This window comes from Nilaparvata lugens, chromosome 13, assembly GCF_014356525.2.
Source record: "Nilaparvata lugens isolate BPH chromosome 13, ASM1435652v1, whole genome shotgun sequence".
In the NCBI taxonomy this organism is placed as follows: Eukaryota; Metazoa; Arthropoda; class Insecta; order Hemiptera; family Delphacidae; genus Nilaparvata; species Nilaparvata lugens.
The window spans coordinates 22,052,603-22,070,517 of NC_052516.1; the positions used below are offsets into that span (position 1 = coordinate 22,052,603).

A 17,915-nucleotide genomic window follows, 5' to 3' on the forward strand; every position below is an offset into this window, starting at 1 on the left:
TAGGCTGAACACAGTCTGAATTTGTTTAAAGCAATCTTCATGAATACATATTTCTTTTCAATATTATGCTTGTTCAAGTATACTTTGCGATAGCTGTCCATAGACGGCCAAAATTATTGTACAATGTTCAAGTAGATAAAGGGAAAACCGAACTCAAGGTTCTACACAATTTTGGAACAAACTCCTTGAAAGGCGACTCTTCTCACTGGGTGAGTTGAGTGAGGAGCCTCTACTTTGGGGGCATAGAGCACCTCAACAACATGAATATACATGCAATTCATTTTAAATTTATGAGACAAAAGTTTTTGACACTGCAGGGGTTCCCATCCCCCCATGATCCATGTCACGAAATCCCACCAAAATTTGGCATCCATTTAGGTACTCAAAAACTATATTTTGAAAAAGTCCCCCCATTTTCCATAGGTATTTTTTTCAAAAAACCCCCCCCAAAATTCAGCCTCATGTCGCAACTTGCGACATCAAAACATGTTGTGGGCACCCCTGTGACACCTGTGCCTATCTGGAAATACCAGTCCTTGGCAATGACTTCAAGTATTCAAGTATATAGAACCTACTTATAACATCAGGCCAAAAGTGTCTATGAAGGGTTTATTCTAGTTGTGTGGCCTGATGTAATCTGTAGGTACTGCTGAACAATAATATTGAATGTTAAAGAACACTTAAGAACTCTCTTAGAAAATAGCTTATAAATACGACCTAAGTCCCAAGTGTATGGGAACCCACCTGTAGCCGACTAGCCATGGAGTGATTGCTGTTTGGACTGGTGAGGATATCCCTCAGCTGACTGCTGCCGCCGCCATTTTGGTTCTCATAGAGCATGTGGAGGTCATCGCCACTGCGGCCTGCTTCACTGCTAGAACTAGAGCCGCCATTGTGGTGATGGTGTTCGGGCGCCATCTTGGTTGTTACTCCTCCTCCACCTCCTCCTTCAACTCCTCCGACCCCAGAGGCAGAGCTAGGTGAGGAGGTGCTGACCGACTCTCCACAGTTGGAGGCGGTCGAGGAGCTGGCTGGTGGTAGGTGGTTCAGGCTGCTCAAACGGTCGCCTAACCAAACATTTCAAACTTTACAACAAATTTCAAGCATTTACATTAAAAGAAATCATGGTAGAATACACAGTTATTGATATAGTGGTACTTTTTTTGATAAGACTGATTAAAGAAGACTTCATGGTTATAGCTAAAAATTTATTTATTAATTATTTTACATTTCAATATTTTTGTCATAGTCATTCAATTTCAACTGTTTTACATCCATGAAATCAAGCCGGTAAACAGCTGATTGTAAAACAAATAAACATATGATTCTCATTACAGCATACTATACTGTAATAAAATCATATGTTTTCTTTACAGTCGAGTATGTTTCCTATAGTGAGGCCCACGTTATAATGACAGTATTTGATCAACTTTGGTTTTGCTATCCTTGTCTATCATTCGACAAAGCCAGTGATACTATCCTTTTCTAGGTCCACAACGGTGCCAATTATGTTTTTGACAATGTAGAAATATGATTAATTAATGCAGAGAATCGGCATCGCTATTGTTCTATCTTTATCCACTGTCATTATAACATGGACCTCACTATAGTTCCGAATTAGGAACAGCAAATCTGGTACAAAACCCCGTCTTATAGCGCTCCAGGTGGAAGTTTTATCAACTAAAATCAAGAAATTCCAGATTCGAAACTTGTAAACTATGTTTATAGAATGCTTGTAGTAATGTCAGCACAAGCAGGTAATGTTTTCTGTTTCTCAATTATTCTTTTCTAGATTATGACAAAAACAGTGTAAGTTACTTGGACGTGAATGTCTTTTGCAGTGCTCCAATGGAATTCTAGTCTCGGCTAACGCCTCAACTAGAAACATCATCCACGCCTGCAAAAGGTCCCTTCCCGTCCTTGTGACTTAAGATACTATTAATATTACATTTACAAATTGATAGTGATAGTTTGATGTGAGCGGTTAAGTCAATCGATATAATTTTCGAACATGGGTAACCGAAAACCCACATCAAGTAATTGTGCATGAACAAGATCTGACTAATTGAGCGGTCTTTGTATATTTTTACAAACCATGGTGTATGGACCCAATTTTTTAGTAGAGGTCAAAAGGAGAGCACATCGAACACTAATAATACACCATCACAAACTTGATGCTTCTGTGAATATTTTTACGTGAAATTGGTTTGTGCACCGGTTTTTAATGCTAGTGAGCCCCCCGGGATTAAGAATTACCTCATGTACTGATTTTGAAATCCGCAATTCGGTACATTTCAATTATAATGTGAATCAATAGAGCTTTATAGTTTACTCCGTAAGGGTGGATTAATAAGAATCAAAATTCAAGACGGACAACTAAAAAACACATGTCAGCGTATAAGCGACAGACAATCTGTGTGATAACTTCCTTAGCACAAGTAATGAGAAGTCAGCTTCATGATGAATTACTACAATTTTTGTTTCTTATGCACTATTAATGTTATCCTGTTATATCCTCAGGAAGGACGAGGGAGTGAGTCAATTTCGTTGGCCAATCTGTGAGGCCTTGATCCGCAAATGGTTGAAAGAATAGTGTGCGTTGAAAATTTGAAGTCGATGGAAAGTAATCTTTGAACAAGCAATCAAACAAACCCATAAACTCAAAAATGGACATCGACTCGAGGCTCTAGTTAGAGCCTTAGTTCTAATCAGTTAGAACTCACTACACTCGTTCATTCAATAACTAGTAGTTCTGTGAACAGTAGTCCTCGCGCTCAGTGAGTTACATTGACCTGTTGTTATGTTTTCTCAAAAATTAATGAATAATTTATCAATTAAAAATGCCTAGAAAAAATCCTAAATAACCATAGAGCTTTCTGTCCTGTGTCGTCCCGGAATGTGAGTGTGAGCGCTGTTAACAGGTCTGGCTGCAACTGTCTACAACGTTGATGGAAATATACAATTTTCAAGATGTTCGATGTTTTTGAACGGGTAGAATTATAGTCAACTGTCTACTAACGTTAATGGAAAGATAAATTTTCAAGATGTTCGATGTTTTTGAACAGGTAGTATTATAGTCCTCTAGACAGCTGATTTATGATGAATAATTCTATAGTCTGATTTTTACGGTAATATTGGCGTATGAAGGAGGCTCCTTTTTCCTTTTATATTATCCTTGAAATGCAAAATTTCCAAAAAACCTTGTATATACGTCGACGCGGAATTTAAAAAGGAACATACCTGTCAAATTTCATAAAAATCTATTACCGCGTTTCGCCGTAAATGCGCAACATAAAAACATATAGACATTTAAACATTAAGAGAAATGCCAAACCGTCGACTTGAATCTTAGACCTCACTTCGCTCGGTCAAATACAAGTATAGTTATTTGAAGTAGAGTATAATTCTTTAAAAATCACCCTGTAGTGTAGTTTCAAAGTTTACTATTATACCGGATGATTCAAAAAGGCATTTACAACTTTGAAAATTTATATAAATCTTATTAAACAAGGTACACAGCTGGTTTTGGTGTTGTTTTAAAGGAAAATACTCCAAGTTTTGACTCGCGTAGTCCGCTAGTGCCTGGTCACGCCGCACAAGCGCTAGCGGCAGTTACGTCGAAGATGGCTGCCTTCACTGGACCCGAGCGTGCTAGCTGTGTGTTTTGGTTTGAAAAACAGCATAGTGTACCTTGATATGTTGCAGAAAATGTTGATACCACAAATCGATGAGGATGACCGAGAACGAAATGTTTTCTTCATGCAAGATGGCGCACCACCACACTATCTGACTGACGTCCGGGATTTTCTTAATGACCGCTTACCAAATCAGTGGATTGGCCGTAATGCGCCAATTGCATGGCCCCCACGTTCGCCAGACTTAAACCGCTGGATTTTTTCTTGTGGGGTTTCATATAAAATATTTATGGTGTATGTACCTCCTTTGCCAGCCACCCTACCTGAACTTAGAGCAAGGATTTGCGCTGCTGTTGAGCAAGTTACACCTGAAATGCAGTGGATCAGATGCTGGCTTTATGATTCAGAGGCCCGGGTTCAAATCCCGGCCCGGGCAAGATATTTATCTCGGGCCACTCCCGTGTTTCGGATGGACACGTTAAGCCATCGGTCCCGGCTGCCTAAAAAGCAGTCGTTAGGTCATGTCAGAGGCCCTGAAATTGATCAGTTGCGACCTGAAAACTCTGACACCAGACCTGAGCCAGCCAGGTCACTCGATATTATTATTATTACCTGAAATGCTAGTGCAAGTCTGGGAAGAAATCGACTATCGATGGGATGTCTGCAGGATAATCAACGGAAGCCACATAGAAAATCTTTAGTTTAAGGTAAAAAAACTTGAAGGGTTTTCCTTTAAAACAACACCAAAACCAGCTCTGTACCTTGTTTAATAAGATTTATATGAATTTTCAAAGTTGTAAAGTCCTTTTTCTACAACTGCGCGTAAAAAAAGAATTTACTTACTCAATTCTCCTCGTAAAGCAGCTTATTTCTGAGGAGAATCTACTTTTTCGCTCGCCAACCATCCGCGAATGCGCAGTAGATTTTCTTTACGCTCGCTTATCATTCGCGCATGCGCAGAAGAGTTTCTTTACGCTCGCTAATCAGCTGATGGTAAGCAGCTCGCCAAAAAGTCAGATCTTAACCTAAAAAGTCGGTAATTGTAACTCCGCCGATATAAGTAATTTAACAGGTTTGGGCAGTTGTAGAAACAATTTTGTATGTAATTCGCGCGTAATGCTTCTTTATCGCTCATGCAAAATTATCACGCTCCGCTTCGCGTGGCGTGATAACTGTTTTGCGCGAGCGATAAGATAAATTCGCGCATTTCGCTCTTAGTACATAAATAATAGCTATTTTGAATCACCCGAATATAATTTAACTCTACTACTTATTTTTACACTTACTTTTGATGATAGAATCACAATGCTTCTGTAGATGGCTGATGAGAGAGACACACAGTGCATCTCCCGAGTAATATCCCTCGACTTCGACAAGGAAGTGCATAGTCTCAGTGAGGCACTCGTGGAACCCCAGGCGGTAGTGCTCACTCGGCTTGGCCAGGGGGGGAGCAAGGGGTTCCTCCGAGGTGGGAGGGGAAGACATCGACTCCTCGCAGTGGGGGTGGGGTGAGGAGGGCCGGCGGTCGGGGGTGAAGCCTTCCGAAGCGCCTGTAATCAAATTCAAAATTAAATTACAATTCTTTAGTACAAACATAAAGTTGCACAATAATCAAATTATCAGTAAACAATCTGACAAAATATCTTTGATCGAATACTGATTTGACGACACACATACAGACCCTCAGTTAGTTAGTTTTAAGGCTGTGCAAAAGCTAAACATAAACTTTCTACTGGTAGCATTTTTCAAAGTTTTTCGATTTGTATATCATCAAGCTATCAAAATGAAAAGTTTTATCAGGAAAACATTTTTCTTCCAATCATTACTTTTTGAGATATAAGCGCCTAAAGTTTAAATTATTGGGACAGAACATTTCAAATTCGGTAAGAGATAAATCCATGAAATTCAGAAGATAAATTCTTCCTGGTATTTTTGATGGATTAAAGCAAAAATTTTATATAATATCAATTTTTGAGAAAGTTATTCAATTTACTAAAAATGACCAGAAATAACTTTCAGTTGAGTTATTTTTGGTGAATTGAATAACTTCTCAACAATTGATATTTTCAAAATATTTCTGTTTTATTCCATCAACAATATCATTAAGAATGTATTCTCTAAATCTCATGGATTTATCTCTTACCGAATTTGAATTGTTCTGTCCCAAAATTCAAACTTTAGGCGCTCATATCTCAAAAAGTAATGATCGGAAAACAATTTTTTTCCTGAGAAAACTTTTTCATTTTTATAGCTTGATGATATACAAATCGAAAAACTTAGAAAAATATTACCAGTAGAAAGTTTATTTTTAGCCTTTGCACAGCCTTAACTGAAACATTTATCATATTTTTGTATGACTTATTAGAAGTAGCTATAAACGTGAATATCTCCGAAACGGTTTGAGATATCGATGTACGAGTTTCGTTAGAGAATCCGAATTTTAGCCATGTAGGTTGAATGAAGTAAATGTAATTGAATGGATGGCCATTTCGAATATAAGTTTTTCAAATTTCTTTTTCCATAAAATATAATAATAATTATATTGTAGTTCATATTTCAAATTATTGTAGTTCATATAAAAGTGTTCTAAATCCATCATTTCCGACTATTGATTGATTAAAACTTTGAATTTAGGACATTTTTGAAGTGGAAACACTTACTTTTTAGCAGTGAGTTGAGTTGAGTTAAGATGAGGTTGAGTGGAATTTAGAAAATTACTTACTTTTAATTTAGGAAATTTTTGAAGTGGAAACACTAACTTTTTAGCAGTGAGTTGAGTCGAGTTGAGTTGAGGTTGAGTTGAGGTCGAAATGTCATAATTGCTAAAAAGTAAGTATTTCATCTTCAAAAATGTTCTAAATTCGAAGCTAAAAATTGTATACTGTTTTGAAGTGAATGTATCTGAATGAACTGTAAAAAATTTGAATACAGTTTTGAACTAAAAATATCTGAATGAACTGTAAAAAATTAAGAGTACAGTTTTGAAGTGAATGAATCGGTTTACCGATGTGACTGCAGAAGTGGGCTTGCAGATACTTCATGTGCTTGATGGCCATTTCAATGATTTCAGTCTTCTCGATGCGGCCGCGACCCTTCTTCAGGTAGTCGGCCGGGATGAGGCGCGACAGATCGGCCAGGCAGTTGTTCATGCGGTCGCGGCGACGCTTCTCGATTATCCGGTGCGACATCGGGTCCTGAAACACACAAAAGTAGACAACAATCAATCACATCAAATCAAATTTATTCACCAATTAACAACAATGTTACAAGAAAATGAATAAATAATTTTTTGTTAAATAATTGGCGTGGCTAGAAAAAGAAATTTTGTGCTCTAACCACGAGTTCAAAAATTCCTCACTATATTTAACATGATTTTAGAATTAATACAGCTCTAGAATTAATACGACTTTCAAACATTCCTCACTATATTTAACATGATTTCAGAATTGATACAGCTCTTCATAATATAATCAAGACCATTGATCAAAACCGTCCAGAAATACTTTAAAACTATGTAGACAAATCATATGAAAATTGTAAGAATCAATGAAAAATACCAAAGATTCAAAGATTCCATTCAAAATATCGAGTCTTCGCAACATTGTAGAACCAATAAAGAAAGTGAAGAGATACTTTCAAAATAATATATTGGAGAATCAAACAAATATTACAGGTGGAATAAATGGAAAATGTCAAGGAATCCATTCAAAATATCTCGAACATTGTAGAACCAATAAAAAAATCCGAGAGATACATTCAAAATATCTTGAAGAATCACAGTTATGTTTTAGAATCAATGAAAGTCAAGAAATTCATTAAAATATATCTATCCTATTATATTAAGCGAGCAATTTCTGTATATCTGTAAATATTTTTATATTTGGTTATTTATATTTATGGTTATTTATGTCCAACGGATCTCGAAAACGGCTTGAACGATTTTCACGAAATTTGGAACATAGTAGGTTTATGATATAAAAATTCGATTGCACTAGGTCTCATCCTTGGGAAAACTCGCTGAACAACATTGAAAGGATAATTCATCCTTGGCTGAAACAGCTGAGACTTTCGTCGTCTGTGGATAGTAAAAAAGTGAGTGAGCGAGTGATTCTGTGGAAAATCAAAATATCGCATCCCCGAAATTCATAAGCTGAAGTATAGCCAGCTGTAAAATATAAACACGATCATTTTAGAGAATTGTGTTCTGTTTATCAATAAATAAAAATAACGAGCGAAGCTCGGTGCCCCGATATTATAAAATTATAACAGCATTGTAGGCTGGCATATGAGCTTATTAAAGCCTTGTCAAAAATCAATAAAAAAACTTTTGAAATTTCTTCAAAATGACTCAAAATCAATAACACTAATCTCGAAATATATTCAATTGTGGTACCTATCCATATTGAATGGAATACTCAAAGTTGTATCTACCACAAAATATCGAAATACCTATTTCGGTTAACTCATCATTATCTATCTCTGGTAACTTGAAGAGAAGCAGCAATGTAATTGCAATGTAACAACAGCAATGTAGAGTTGTAATTGAAATAATATTTAGACCAATGGCAGACGTTCAGCTAAAACATCCACCATTCATATCACTTGCTCAATACTTCATAATTATTCTGCTGCTATTTGCATCTATTTCAGTTTTACCAGGGACAGAATGGTTTGTGGAACAAATCATCATAGAAATTGTTAATTATTTATTGTCCAATTCTCAAGAGTCGATCTGAAAAGTACATTTTATACAAATACGAGATTAAACTTGTTCTATAATAAAAGAGTCAAGGAAATATGGGCGATAATTTATCAATTTTTGAATAATACTCCAATAAAAGGCAATGAGCGAGTATAATATATCTTCAAAGAGAATAAAATATAATAGAATATACTAGACAACTTTCATTTTTTATTACTTCTGAAGATTTTTTAAATCAATTATTATAAATTTCAAATCTGCTATATGTTGAGATTGAAACATAAGCGTGAATTTATTGTGTATGAATGAATAATTTGCATAATAATTACATAAAAATAATTTACGTAATAGGAAATTGAAAATACTAAATTAAATAAACCTTTCAACTTTTATTGAAAATATTCTATTTTTAGAATGTTTTATGTTCAAGAAGAGCCACAGGAATTATATGGAAGAGAGAGAACCGGTTGTGTGGTATGTCAGGTGCTTAGTCTGAACAAGGCAGACTGAAAGTCAAGTTCATTTTGTTCACATAAATCCTGTAATTTCGAATCACACGAACTACAAAATCCGTATTGGTAATCTCCGAGTACTTGTTACTCAAAGTTCATTGAGTTTTTTTAGTTTTTTACTATTATAATATGGGTTGACATAATTTTTTTGTCAGCAATGTATGAAGAATTGGATTTGCTATATATTATTCATACATACAAGGCAGACAAAATAATTCATTAACTAAAAACTAAACCCTACAAAATTGAATTAGAATTGTCTAAACGTCTCCGCTTCATTCTATTATTATTATGATACATTTGAATGCATCCATTATTTTCAACGTTCTCAACAGTTGAGCAACAGTTCTCAACAGTTGAGGTAGTTACTACCTTCCCTGCTACATACTATCTTCGACGCTCTACTATGTCCCCATTTCGTGTCAATTTATTATTTCATTCGCTTTGTCATAAAGGCTGTATTTATTTATATATATATCGCAGGTGGATATCTACTATTACTAGCATCAGATACAAAATTGAGATTCGCTTTACACTGACATGATTGGTTGAATGGGAACAGGATTGTTTATTTATAAGGAATTTTGAGAAGTAAATCTCACTACAGTAAAGTATCCACCACACTCAATTCTTGGAAAATATCACTTGAATTTTTATTTATTTATTAAGAAGTTTATGTTTCAGTGTTTAGAAGTTTGTGTTTTTTCAATGGTTTCAAATTTTCTCAAAAAACTCAATATTATATCGTTTAAAGTGGTAATTGAGTGAAATATTTCTAATCAATTTAAGCCATCTAAATCCAAAATTTATAGTTATCATGTTTATTTTGGACAAAAATTATATAGACATTCTACACGTGAAGCTGCCTTTACACCAAAGTTATTAACAAAATGTTTATTTTTAGTCGTTATAGATTCTATTAGATTGAACATAAATTATCATACACATGATGTGCATATGTGTTTGTTAAGCTCCTTTCAATCTAATAGAATCTTGATGGACGAAAAAATAAACATTTTGTAAATAACTTTGGTGTAAAGGCAGCTTAACTTGGACAGTGTCATCGCCCAAATTTTGGAAGAAAAATAGCACAAGGACTACCTTATTATTTTATCTACCAATGTTATTACATCACTGTCATTTGTGTTGTAAATAAATAAAAAATAAAAATATCACAAAATACGGAATTTCCATTTTTCAATCAACAAGTAGGAAATAAAATGTAATATTATGGTACAAAAATAAAAACTACTAGTAAATGCCAAAGTTTATCAGTTTCACAACATTCAGACTGGAGATCTAGTCTAGTTTATCTATCAATAGTAAAAAGTTGGCAAGAGGGCATACTCTGTATCCTACGATTCACGCCAAGCTATCAGCATTTATCGAATGGGGAGCATTGATTTCATATGTAGGAAATTCTGACAGATCAAAGTGGATCTCACGATACAGAGCACACCCTCTTGCCAACTTTCCACTGTCAGCATATTGATCGAATGGGAAGCCTTGATGTTATGTATAAGGAATGCTGACAGATTAAAGTGAATCTGACTGTAGACACTTAGCATCGAAAATAAACACCTCGTCCGATTTAATCACTTTATTTTGACCCGACCAAACGTAATAAGAAGTGAGAGGCCAACTTTTTTCCAATGTCCACCTCTTTCTACTTTTAGCCTCTGCCAACCAAAAATCACAATTCCATTTTTTCTACACGTTGACTATTGTGGGATTCTATATATTTTACTTATTTATTTACTAACTTATTCATAGACAATACATAAAATTCAGGTAAAAATAACGACAGGCAACAAGCAAAAATGCTTGAAACATGATTTAAAATAGGCAGTAATAGGTCCACACTGAACAAATGTTCGACAAACATGTTTGTTGAAAGAGTTTGGGCAAATTTTATTATGTTTGACAAACAATGTTTGCCCGTGGCCAGTGTGGAAGCGTCAATAAACAAAATATTTGTAAGCACTGAAGCTTTTTATGTTTTACAGCAAACACTGAAAATGTTTAGAAAAACAGTAATTTTTTGTTCGACAAACAATGAGTGTCCAAACTTTTTAAAATGTTTGTCCCTGAGCTCCTTAACAAACATGTATGTCGAACATTTGTTCAGTGTGGACTCGGCTTAACAATGATATCGAATGACCTGGCTGGCTCAGGTCTGGTGTCAGGGATTTCAGGTCACACCTGATCAATTTCAGGGCCTCTGACATGACCTAACGACTGCTTTTAGGCAGCCAGTACCGACGTCTCAACGTTTCCATCCGAAACAGTCTAGAGTCTAGAGGCTATGTAGAGTTTCATTCACAATTATAGAGTTATAGAGCTGAGTATAGAGTTATATAGTGAGGTCCACGTTAGAGGCAGTGGAGAAAGATAGAAGAACAACGTTGCCGATTCTCTGTCTTGTCAATACCTTCAATGACAGTAGCTGATACCGGTTTATTGATGTGATATTAACTGTTTATTCTCGTTTAAAATAATCAATTATATTTTATTAAGCAAGAAATTATATTTTCCAATAATTTCATAATGAATTTTCATAATTAAGATGAAATAGTTAATTAATCATCAATTCTACATTGTTAAAAGACAATCTGGCAAGAAAGCAAAGCGAGAAAGAGATGGCGCTATCCTCTTTGTTGAATGATAGACAAGGATAGCAATTGCTAATCAAACACTGCCATTATAACGTGGACCTCACTAAAGAGTAGTTATAGAGTTGATGATACAGTTATGTGGTGATTTCATTCACAAACTATATTGAAATTCATCTCAGATTATGGGCAATGGTTGAATACGCATTGATTTTATACGTATATAGCTACTTTGAAATGAATATTACAATAACTTAAAACCTAGTGAATCCAACCATCGTAAATCTAGTCAATTTTGTCTGATTCAAAAAAAATTGAATCCTTGCTTCCAATGAAGTTCTACTCTGCTAGGAAGAAAGAGAATATCATTTGTTTTTATGGGAGTATTCACACATTGGCAGAATGACAATGTTTGAACACTCCCATAAAAACAAATGTTATTCTCTTTCTGCACAGCACAGCACCGCAGACATTCATTTGATAGCAGTGCTTTAACCACATACTAATCATTACTCACTAATTTAAACTTTATTAACTTTACAAACTAAACTCTACCCACATAACTAATCATTCAATTCAGTTTATTATTAGTCACTATTTACAGTCCCAATCCCATAACCTTACTAGCACCATAACCTTTACTAGTAAAACACATTCGAGATTTGAGAACTAATAAGAACAGACCCCTATCATTGAGAAAACGAACACATTTTGAATTGAAAAATATTTATCATGTATATCTAAGATTAAAGGAATCAAAAACAATAATTCAAAAGACTGAACTTTAAATATACTAGCAATTTGTTTCATGTACTAGTCTTGTTTAATTTGTTTCATGTTAATTTTGATTTTGTGATATGCACTTTTTCTTGTATGAGATATAAAGGGTTATGTGGCAGAGAGGACCTACAGTCCTAACTTCGCCCTCAATAAAGGCAATTATTCAATTCAATATTCAACTAGCAAATTTCGAGCAGAAAAATTCCCACGCCCTGATTTAATTAGCGACAGGGCTGTTATAGTGAGATCACTGCAGACTGTCAGCATTTGTTGAATGGGATGCATTGTTGTTATTTCAAGGTATGCTGACAACTCTAAGACAATTAAACCAAAATAGTTCACAGTCTCAATACAAGTAACCTAATTAATAAAACATTCAGCGTATATTGAATACTGTATTACATCAAATAAACATTCGACATTTTAGAATTTAATAGAATTTGTTCACTATAATGAGATTTACTTTACAACTGTCACCACACCTTATAGATAACATCAATGTTTTACATTCACAGAAAGTTGATATTTGAAAGGTAATGTCAAAATAAATATAGGTGGTATACATACGTTACTAGAGCAGTCAGAATCACTTAAAATTTACATCAAAGCTTTTTCATTCGACCAATTTTATATATTTATTTATCACATTGTGTACAAATACTTAACATGATGAAAGGCACAACATGCTCATGCCCAAAACTCATAACAGGCTCATACCAATGGGAATGATCTCAGGTCATCGAGATCTCAGTTCATCAAGTGCTCATTTTGAACATTCCTTGAGAAAAGTGGAATATTGAGCCGTTTGTCAAGTTTCACGGCATCATGATACAAAATCAGCTACATATAACCCTACCGTTGCACACTAGTTAGGGATTAGTGAGAATAGGTTAGGGAGAAGTTAGTTGAAGGGTAGGATAGGAAAAGGTTAGGGGTTAAGTTTTTGCTGTTAAATGACAATATGCCGGTATTATTTTCTTTCCAAATTTGGGAAAGAAACAGTTTTGGGCTTTGAGCCTGCTGTTCCTTTCCCAATCATATAGAAATTTTTGACTCAAAATTGGACAAAAATCATGAACTGTAAACATAACCTATTTTTGGACAATTTTTATCTAAATTTGGGATAGGAACAGTTTTGGACTTTAAACTTATTGCTCCTTCCCCAATCATTCATAGTTGAGAATGATATTGTAACTATCAATGTATTATTTGATAATTTTAGAATTGAATATGATGTGATACTGTATCCACTGGACTTTCCGAACTTGACGAACTGAGAACTGGACTTACTGAAGTTGCATACCCGGACTGATTATTGATCTATTGAGATCTCGATTAAGTGGATGTCACCCAATACTTTCCATTCATCCAATGCAGACAGTTTCAATTGAATCTGAGAAGAGCATAAAGGTAGCATACACATGTTACTAAAACGTGTTTCCATAACCTATCTTCAAGTGAAGTAGTTACTTGGAGGCAGCAGCCAGCCTTCAAAGGCCGTCGACTAGAAGGTCGCCTCACCATCTCGTGACCACCACGCCTAGTCACTGTCACACGATACCCAGTCGTGACCTTAAGTCGTGTAAGCGACCTTAAATCTAGTAACTGACCTTAAATTTTCGCGCACTTAGTCCGAAATGAGTTATTACGACTCCAGGATCTTGCCGGCTAATTTATCGTTTGGGATTGGTCAGAGCGGAGCTCCTACAGAAGGACCATATTTGCATACTGCTACAATGAATAATGAATCATTATGTCTATGAGCCTCAACACGTGACTAGATTGAGGTTTCTTTGTTCTAATTTAACTCTCAATGTATAGGTGTTACTTACTACACATGTATGTTCTAATAATTTAGCTCTCAATGTCTGGGTGATATTTACTACACATGTTATCTGAATAATCTAAACCATTCTAATTTCATGAAGGGAATTTCCCTTTGTAGTGTCAACTACAAAACAGGAGTTCCTAAGGTGCGTACTGGCTTATTTTATCTGTATCTTACTGTTTCTGTACACATACAAAAATCGTATTTATGTGTCTATAATCTGTTTCTATAATCAGTTTTTGACTTGAGGCTTGTTCACACCAAACTCTTCAGACTCTCCAGAGTCTGTGGATGAGGATTTTTTCTAATTTCAGTCGTCTGCTTAAATAATGAGGCTATTCACACCGACATCCATCCATCTGCCGGAAGACGTTTCAAGAAACCTCTGCTCGTAGACGGATGTTTTTGGATCGCGCTGGGGTCGATTTTCTCCGGGAATCCGAGCGCACGTTTCCGATAAAGATTTTAGTCAAAGTTCAATGTATTCGTTAAAGTTCCATATTATGTTCAGTATTCGTTTAAGCATTTATTTTGGAATATGAAAATGCGTGAAAGGGACAGTGTTGGGCTGAGGCTCTTGTCTGCCTTCTCTCCTGGCTATTTTACAATTTCTGTCTAAGTGCCTGTGCAAGAGTAAACCTATACAAACCCATGAAACGTAGATTTCCATTCTATGCCTGTACCAACTACCAATAAATTAATAATGAATGAATGAATAAATAAGATTCTATAAACACAAATGACTTGATAGAGGTTTCATTGTTCTGATTTTACTCTCACTGTATTATATTTATGTACAGTACAGAGTTCTATAATATGTTATGTGAATTATAATATTACTGGTAGATATAAATTAATGGTTCAGTACATTGTGATCTAATTTATCCGTTTAATTCAGTAGTTTAGTTCACAGTAATAGATTATTTCAATCCTTATTGTTATAGTATCTTTGTTCTAATGGGTGGGGATTTACTCTCACTTTATAAAAGTAATGTACTACTATTTGTGATCTAACATGTCCTTTTGATAATAATGAATGGTTCAGTAACTTTTTAATTTATGGAATGTTTTTATTCATAAATGTTTCTGTACTGAATCAAATTATCCATGTTCATTATTTCTTTGTTCAGTTGTAAAATTATCATGTTGATCACATAAATATATAACTTTTGAATTAATAGGCTACTTTCCAGTTATTAGTGAAATATTATAATTTAATTTTGTTTTCAACTCATCTAGACTTTAAATTTCTGGTTTATATGTATTTTGGGATCAAAATAGGACAGAAATTATGAGGTGATAAACATAACCTATTTTCGTACTATTTCTATCAAAATTTGGGAAAGAAATCGTTTTGGGCTTCAAGCCTGTTATTCCCTTCCCAATCATTCATATTGAGTTGAGAATGATATTGTAACTGTGAATGAATAAAATATATTCATGATAGAGATTGAGATGAACTCGAGTCAGATAATTAAAAGATAGTATGTCTACTTATTTAAATACATTTATAAATACTATTCAAATGTGATACATAAATAAAATGCACTTTTGAGAAATATTCAGAATCTTCCTGTATATTATTGTAGTGAAGATGATGTGTTGCGGTAGATGTATAATATATAATAAAGCAAACAATTGGCTTATACACGTAGAGGATAGGAAATTCACGAATGACGCATCATCACGTCTCAACTACTCAACTGATTAACTTGCAATTTCGCATAATTTATATTAATTTACCGAGGATGGTTATAGGCCTATTTTAAATCCTTCAAGATTTCAGTAGGTCAAGTTTTCAGTTTGTCAGGTTTTTAATAATTAAACTCTTGCGGAGCACGGGTTACCTGCTAGTATTGAATAAAACGACTTAAAATTGACAAAAAACATGTATTAATCAGAACATTTCCAGTACATTCTTAATAAATAAGTGGTTTTGTGAATGTCAAATAGTTTTGATCAAAATATTCAGAATATCTTCACCTCAGAATGAACCGAATATGAAGAAGTACGGTAACTTTGAAACAAAAGTTTTTCGAAGTTGCCCACAACAGAGACAATGTAGTAAGACAAGAGTTTGTTTTGAAAGAAAAGAGAGCAGGCATTTGAGAGTTTCAGCAATAATTAGTAGAAGAGCGAGCGATTTTTTTTCGTTAGGCTTGTGCCAATATCGGGAGAGCACGAGGACAAAATATAGACGGTCTAATTTTGCTACTCACGTGACTTTCAAAAATAGCTTCCAAAAACACCCAATCACACTCCTCATCATCCTCCCCGTCCCTCCTCCTACTACACCTCCTCCTTCTCTTATTCTTCCTCTTCACCCACCCCCTCTTATCATTCATACACCTCTACCACCTCCACCTCCTCTAAAATATACTTTTCTTTCTTCTCCTCCAAAACTTACCCTTTCTTTTTCTTCTACTCCTCTTCCTCCAATAAGTAATCTTTCTTCTTCTCCTCCACCTACTTCTCCATACCTCTTTCATCTCCTTCTCAATAAACCCTTCCTCCTCCTCAATTTATTTGTAGCTACCTACTTTTCTAAAACTTACTTTTCTTTCTTTTCCTCCACAACTTACTCTTCCTTTTTCTTCGACTCCTCCTCCTCCTCCAAACCGTAATCTTTCTTCTTCCCTACCACCTACTCCTCCGTACCTCTTTCATCTCTTTCTCCTCAATAAACTCTTCCTCCTCCTCCTCCTCAATTTATTTGTCACTACCCCACAACGTGTTAGTTCAATGCATAACATACGTAATGGATAAACTAAGTTTAACACATTTAAATATTCTGATAAGATACTTGAAAGTTGAGATACAAAGAATATTAAAAAAATGAAAATACTTTGGTCTGGTGCTTTTGAAGATTCATTTGATTATTTTTCTCACTATCGAATATTAATATTAAATACTGTTCATTCACTATAAACGCATAAAAGCATAGTTTATATAAATTTATTTATTTATTTATACACAAAACAAAATTCATTAAAATGATCGGGGAAGGATCAACAGGCACAGCCCAAAACTGTTCCTTCCCCGAATTTTGATTTAGTGTATGAATCAAATAGTCCAAAAAGTAGGTTATGTTCCATACACTTTATAATTAGGTACTAGTAATTCTTTGTGATAGAATGTAACCAGTTTTCAAAAAATAATTATAGTGACGAACTAATCTCGAACTCATATGGTACTGAACAACTGAACGATCTTCATCATAGTTGTTGAATAAAATTTTTCGGGTGATTTCAACTTCGAAATTCATTCACTAATCATCGAACAAACACTTTAACTTGAACAACATAACATAAAATAAAATTGACTACACGTTTCTCAGCAAAAACTGCTACCTTTCAGAATCATACGAATCCAAATAGGTTAGATTACGTCAATTAGAGTACATTAGACAACCTATTTAAAAAAAATACATGCCGATTACATTTCACTGTGAATTGTGCTGTAACTTGATGAAATGTCATGACCAATTTACTGCTGACTTAGACGACAGTTGTGGATCTGATTAATTGAAGAGAAGCTAAAAATAACTTGCCCGAATTTATTCAAATCTTGGTAACGAATAAATGTTATCTGTAAAGGTGCTCGGTTCTATAGAAAACGAATCAGTAACAGAAATATTAAATCTTGGATTACAAGGAGAAGGAAGAATGGGAGGATTGATTGAGTACTTTATTTATGTAGATTACAATATATACTGGCTCTTACACTTATATACAATAGCTTACAATACAGCAAAATTATAGATGAATTTACATAATATTATAGACTAAGAAAATAATTATTGAACTGCATATGATATGAAAAAAGCAATTGGTAATAGCTATAGAT

At 34.6% G+C, this 17,915-nt stretch overlaps 1 protein-coding gene across 1 annotated transcript in view; it reads right to left on the minus strand.

Annotated features, from left to right (window-relative positions):
- Nucleotides 1-17,915, minus strand: part of LOC111050521 (transcription factor cwo) — a 63,705-nt gene that overhangs the window by 8,060 nt on the left and 37,730 nt on the right. Inside the window, exons 4-6 of the mRNA XM_022336858.2 lie at nt 6,640-6,829; nt 4,922-5,185; nt 745-1,067 (exon numbers count right to left, since the gene is read on the minus strand). Coding sequence (XP_022192550.2) covers nt 745-1,067; nt 4,922-5,185; nt 6,640-6,829 — 777 coding nt within the window. The remainder of the gene's footprint in view (nt 1-744; nt 1,068-4,921; nt 5,186-6,639; nt 6,830-17,915) is intronic.